Source organism: Anopheles cruzii, chromosome 3, assembly GCF_943734635.1.
Source record: "Anopheles cruzii chromosome 3, idAnoCruzAS_RS32_06, whole genome shotgun sequence".
NCBI lineage: Eukaryota > Metazoa > Arthropoda > Insecta > Diptera > Culicidae > Anopheles > Anopheles cruzii.
This window is the reverse complement of record NC_069145.1, coordinates 55907071-55913978: the sequence shown is the minus strand read 5'-3', so window position 1 is coordinate 55913978 and position 6908 is coordinate 55907071. Positions and strand designations below refer to the sequence as shown.

Genomic DNA, 6908 nt, shown 5'->3' with positions numbered 1-6908 from the left:
GGCCGGCCAGCAGCGCCACGGCATGCTCTCCTCCGGCGTGTCGGAAGTCTTTCGTCAAGGGCATCAATTGCGCACTGCAAGGAGCGGAGCATAAGAAAAAAACCGTTTTCAGATCCGTTGCTCGCTGTAATCTTCTCTCCAATCGCCGGCTTACGCCGGCAGTGAATTTATTATTCTAGCCAACGACGCCGGACGTGCCGACGAATTTTGGCCACTTCTAGACACACTTCAAGATACGGCGCAGTTGAAGATCTCGCTATATGTATTTGCTCAAAATAAACCGTAAAAGTCGAGCTCTGTCCCACATATCGATTTGCACGCATTTTTGGGGTTTTCTCTAAACATCGCCCCCAAAATGAAACGTGGCCGGCCGGTGGACTTGCACGAAGTTGCTACGCGCGGTGTGCGTTGGACAAACATTTATGTTTCGCGATGACGCCATCGCGCGGTCAGCGTATGTAATGCTTCGTGCCGACCTTTTTAATGCTTTGCGGTCCGGAATGGCCTCTGCCGCGTACACTGGGTCGTCATAGAGGACCACCCGTTGTTTATCCGACTGTCGGCTTAGTGTTTTTCGCTTTTTTTTGTGCGTCCCTGGAGTTGACCAACAACACCGCGCGCATATGTCTTCCAAATGTCGCGTAGGTGGCCACAATAGAGAAGGGGTCCCGAGGGCCGTATGTAAATGAACGTCTTCTTAATTGGCCGTTGCTAAACGGAAAAGAGGTTAAGAGAGCATCAAATGGTGTTAACAAGACCCGACTGAAGTGTGTGATGAATAGTGCTCCGAAATCTCTGCTCCGGGCGTAGGCCTAGACTGTAGGCCATACATTATCGTACCAAACTGTGAACAAAATTGTTCAATCGTCTTACGGTGGCTTGTGGTGTAGGCATCTTTTAACAACCATTTGTTCCACTTGAGAGGCAACCCCCAACTTGCGTCCTAATTTTATTAAGCTACAGATGCACCCCGCTATGATTCTGGTGTCCGTAAGGTCAGAGACGGAACAGAGAGATGTAGGGGACCTCGTCTGCGAAGTTAATTAAATTCGTCATCAAATTCCAGTAAGAGATATGGCTTATGGTTTCTATCACCAGTTATCCGTCTGACGGAATCAGGATTTCACAGAATGGGTGACAACCCGGAGCTCCAACTCGGATATCTGACGATCTCCAAGTTGAGCTACGCTTGGTGTAGGTCACTTGAGTTGGCAGACGCGTTGGCCATCATCACTGCGTACGATCGTTTCTACATTGAGCTTAATCAGAAGCAGCGGCAAATTGAGGACGGCGGGCTTATTAGTTCAGCGCCGCCAGCCACCACGGAATGTATGTTGCCGATTGTTGGCGGCAAATTGAAGGTTGGCTTACTTTCCGGACATGAAGACGCTCGCCACTGCCGGTAATCAGCATTGCGATCGCATTGTGGCGACGGCGTCGGCGGCCTCATCACCGGTCATCATCTTGATGAGCTCGTACCGATCGTTTGATCAAATTGACAGAGATTGTTCGCCCCGATCGGCGGGGTCGGTGAGGAAGTTGAACAGTGAAACGATTGGAACTGGCTTGGAACTGGTCATTAGCATGGATGTCGCATGGGAATCATAAAACCATATGTGTGCCACTCGCGCCGCAACTGTCAAGCCGAAGAGGAGCCCAACGTTCTACACGAGCACGGACAGACTGGCCGTCATGCTGGTGCACGCACACTGCAACATGAATTAGTAATTATGGTGGCCAATTTACATGCGCAGCTGTCGTTGCTGCATCGAGCCTGCTGATTGTTTGAATATTAAGCAATTTGAACGCTTTTTAAGTAACGCCTAAGTTCGCTGCCCGATTGAAAGTGAGTAGAAAAACGCAAAGATCGATACGCGGAACTTCTTGAGCGGAATGAGGGGCATTGCCCACACGATAAACGGTTTGCCTAATGCCCTGGCCATAAACAAGTGAATTTTGCGATCAAAGGACCGGAAAGGAAGTGGCTTCCTTCTAAAACCGTTCGCCGGGAACACCACCGAAGCGCGAAGAGTGTAGCATAAATTATAAATCGTTTAACACGCGCGTTACTTCCTTCCGCTTTTTGGGGCCGGTGGTTGGGTGAAGGCGGTGCCGCAAACTGAGTAACTTTCTCGATCGTTCAATTCGCATCTCCTAATATTTGTTTCCAATCGAGCTGTTGAAGTTGAACAATCTCTGTTTTGTTTGCATTGCAAATGTGTTTACCCTCGAAGGGGCGGCGGGTGATTCAAACATTTTTCTACTTATTTCGTCTATTTATTTACTCATTTTGTCTCTTTATTTGCTGCTTTTATCTTTTCTCTTTGGAATTTTTCAAGTTGTTATTAAAACAGGCATCCCGCTTGATTTTAAGTGAATCCGTTTTTATCGTACCGTTCAAGTGATTTGGTTTAATTAATTTGAGTCTAAATTTTTAAGTTTACTTTTTTGAAATATGGTGCAGATTCTTTTCGAATAATACCTCTTCTGTAATGTAATTGTAATTCTACCTCTTGAATAATACCTCAGCGGTAATTTTTATATTATTGTCTATGGATAAATCATACAGAAAAGACGTTCAATAACCACCCTACAGCAGCGTGAAATGGTTCATTAAAATCTGCAAAACTAAAATCCACATGTTACGTTACGAGTTTCCGCCTTATCCTATCTCTCGTGACCGTGTGTGATGACGGCACTTAGCAACTCTGGCTCCCGGTTAGGTTGTGCAAACAAATCGCCTCATAATACGCGGCTTTATGAACGAGCCGTCGGCGAGCATTAAACTTTTCTAATTTACGATAACCGCACCACGCGGTACGGGGCCACACACTATAGGAGGTCTTAAACCCTGGATTTGGGTGGTGTTTTTTTCTCCTTTTTCCACCCAAATAAAGCGCAACCACCCGGAAAAAGTTGAATGAACACACACTCGATGCACCAGCCGAACCGCATCGTAGCTTGACCATGAATGGGCCACGAAATGGGATGTTTTTGGGAAATCTCGCTCGCTCCGTGTATTTCCACCGTGGTCTCTACGATCGCTGCTAACGATCGCTGCCCGCGCTATCATTCAACCTGCACCTGTGAAAACACACACGGCGGAAGTGTTTCGCTTCCCTCGGCACATTCTTAATTAAAATTTGGAGCTCTCCGACTCCGACCAATTGGGATGATTATTTTTATGGCTCTTTCGAATCGACTTTATTGGCTCCATAAATCCGCGATGCTTGTCTGGGCGAGGGGTTTCTTTCTTCCTCGGCATTATCCTTCCTTTCTCACCCACCGTACCGTATGTTTGTTTGTCTCCCGCAGATCATAACCGTCTGGTTGGTGCGTCGCCAGCAACAACGAAATCGGCCGCAACCGTCGCCCCGACCCATTCGCCGAAACCCGCGACAAAGTCCCTAATCCGTGCCACCGTCAGTAGCAACACGGCGACGGCAAACCATCCGCAAGCGGCGCAACACAACCACGCGGCCGGCAGCAATGGCGTATCGTCGACGACGACGACGACGGTGAAAGCCATCCAGCGGAATGGGACTATAATTTTGGACAAATCCAGCACGCCGCTCCTGATTGGCGATGGCACACCGGAAGCCCCGATGGCCGGCGCCGGTGGAAAGAAAAATGGACCGACGACCACCGGAGGCGAGCAGCAGCAGCAGCCGGCGGCCAACGGCGGTGGAGAACCGAACTGTGATCATCGTCGGGATCGCGCGGCGATCCGGTCGGACCGGGAGCCGGCGCAACCTTCATCCGTCGCCGCCGCCGGGGGCCCGAAGCTGGTCGACGCCAGTCTGCTCAACCATGCCCAGAAGGGCGTGGAAGCGTTGGGTGTTTTAGTACAATACTTAGTTTTTAATGTAAGTATCGGGGGTTGGGTTGGTGGGTTTGTTTTAGTTTTTGATTTTATGGTTCGTTTAGTATCGATCGTTTAGAGTGCACGAGAAACAATCCGCTTGGGATGGAACGATAGTGGGACGTGTTTCAATTTGGAGGGGCGGATTTGATAACCCCTCTGCTTGGGGCAAATTGCGGTTGCAGCATCGGTTCTACATTGGTCTGTGAACGCTCTGGAACATGCGTTACTCGGTGGTCCAAAGGTCGATCCGCATTTCAAGTAGTTACGAGTACTGTTTTTTAGATAATCGATTCTCGTATGCCAATGTCGTAAGTTGTCAGAGTCTTTTTACTTTACTTGAAAAAGTTTATTTATTTTATTATTATAGACCGTTTCATTATGTCTAAGCACGATTTTAAATGAACGCCAAAATTTGAAATTAGAAGTAAACTCCATTTTTTCAGTTTTTAACGCTCTGTTATCTTTCTTAACAGTACGTTTTTACAAAATTACATTCCTGTTAACCGTATGATCGAACTTTTGTACGAACACTACGCATTAGCTTTTGTACAGACCGATTTCTGATCATTTTGGGCACTTTCTTCCAATCTTTGGCGAATATTTCAATGGTGTTGGTTGGCTTTACATGTTTTCTCAAGTATGCCGTCGTAAGTGCCCAAAAAGTTTCGATCGGTCTTGTCTGTGGACAATTTTCCTTTATGTCTTCAGGCCTTATCTTATTATGGCACGATGGATGGTACTCATAGTGTCTTTTTGCCACATCTCGGAAGGAGGCACTTTTCTTACTGGTGTAAACACGCGTGACTTTTTGGTCCAAAATTTTATCCGCCGAACCCGTTTTCCGCCCAGATTTCATTTTATCTCGAAAGCGGCTTTCTTCTTTGAATTTCCTTATTTCGAACCGCTCCAATGCTTATTTTTCCCTGTTTTGCCAACTGACTAAGTAAAATGTTGGGAATATTGCAACATTTGTGCAAACTCTGTTTGCACTCCTCTGGAGAAATGCTTCGCCTTTTTGCGAGAAAAGTTCAGGAAACCTGTGCGTATTATACACCTTTTTTAAGTTAAAGCGTATAGTAAAAGAATCTGTCGAAATTGACACTTTAAACGGCATGTGGAGTGATTAGTGTTCTGTCAAAGTCGTGCTTAGACATAATGAAACAGTCTATATTATGGATTGGACAGATCCGTAACAAGCACCAACTTAAAGTTGAAAGTCAGTGTTCGTGCCGGTGTTTTTCGCTTAGCTTAAAAGGTCTACAAATTATTGGTACAAATCTTCGTTTGCCAACAATAACTTATCTTCAGTCGTCTAAACCGGTTTATAAATTAATTTCATTAATTCCAATGACAATGATGAAAAACAAATCGAATTGTCGATTGACATTTTTACCGTTATATTGACCTTCTGTTTGTTAAAAGTTACTAATGGCCGTTTTCGGTTCATGATTTCAGTCAAGGCAAGCAAGAAAGGACGAGAAAAACGAATGCACTCGTCGAATGCGCTGATGCCCGCGGGTTAATGCAGCGTTTGCATCAACATTCAAACTGTTGTCGCAAGGATTCTCCTGTTGTCAGCGCGCTGTCAAATAAACAACTCCTCGCCCAACCACAGGCGCAGCGTTAATCCTCCCGACGAATGGGCTGCGAATGCAAAGCCCGGCATAAAGCCCGGTTCCCGACCACCTCCTGGTGACGCGTTGAGCTCCAACGTGGCCACAATTCGTCGTGCTAACCGCAGGAACCTTGCAGTGCTTGGGGTCGGTCGTACCTTTTGTCCAGCGCAAGGATGCTGCCGAGTTTGCTCTGATTTCTCTATCGGAGCGGCCGCTGTTGTTTGTTTATTTTGGCTTCCGAATGGTCGCGCGGCCTGGGCGGGGTACAAATCCAATGATTTATGCTCTAGTTGTGCCCGTCGGGTTGTGGACAGGTACTTCGTATCGTAGCTCTCGTGTTGACGTGTCAACCCACGGGGCCACAGCATGGTCAGAGCATGATAAATCGGAGACAACAAAGACCTGCCGACTGATTCACCATACCACCTCTTTCTCTCTCTCTATGTCCCTCACCACCTGATGGTAGAGATGACGGGGACTTATATGGCCAAATATTCGTCTCATCGAGCGTTTGCTTACTCATTGCGCTGATGACTTTTCCCAGTCCAGCCGGGCCGGGAGATCGGAAGCAGCCGGATCTCACGCTATTGGACACTTGCGGCAGCCGGATATAGAGACTTTCACCGATCGGCCACTCTCTCTAATGGAACGAACGCTTTGGCGGTACCGATTCGGTGCTACAGTAATCTGAAAACACGCTTAATTTAAGGGTAACATGCTGGGCCCAGTTGAACGTCCTCCCTACAGATACTTTCGCGCGCTTGCTGCTGATGGCGGTATGCGCTGTAGAACTCCCTCTCAGGGCTCTTTACCCGCGATGCGTTGCCGAAAGGTGCGATAAAGAGGCGGATCCGCTGCTAAAACAGTTAGTTCCGCCGAACGCACAAGCCGGCAGAAGAACCTTGTAAAGAGGGAAAGGTTCTGGAGGTTTATGACATAACCGGTACGCGATCGGCCCAACAGCCACAACAGGTGATGGCTAACAGCTATCATTAGGGTAGAAAATTATGTTGGGCGGTTTCGACCGCTTGACCAACCTTTCAACGGTTTTCAGTTTCAAGATGCCCAAAACTCGAGCTCAGCTGGTATCAACGGGCTGGTCATCGGTTCGGGGTCCTATTCTGACTTAAATTTGGTCAGCAGACATTCAAGGAGTGTGCAATAATGTCAAAAATGTCGATTATCCTGCTGGAAGTGACTCGCCACTACATAACCTTGGCATTCAAACTGTATTCTCTTATATTGTTCATATTGGACAACTTCTACTCACCGTACCGCTTTAAAATTATGCATTCTACATCAGATGCGTTCTAGCAAAGGCGTGGGAAACTTGACCATCTTTTGAATGCATCCGGTGCTACTGCTGGACCGGAAATTCCAGCTCGTATAATTTTCATAAATTCTCGTCCTTCTCATTGGTATTCTCC

General features: G+C 47.2%; 1 protein-coding gene across 1 annotated transcript in view; it reads left to right on the top strand.

Moving 5' to 3' along the window:
• The window catches only part of LOC128270641 (streptococcal hemagglutinin), a 106390-nt gene that overhangs the window by 93225 nt on the left and 6257 nt on the right, over positions 1 to 6908 (top strand). Inside the window, exon 12 of the mRNA XM_053008050.1 lies at positions 3316 to 3866. Within this exon, the coding sequence (XP_052864010.1) occupies positions 3316 to 3866 (551 nt within the window). The remainder of the gene's footprint in view (positions 1 to 3315; positions 3867 to 6908) is intronic.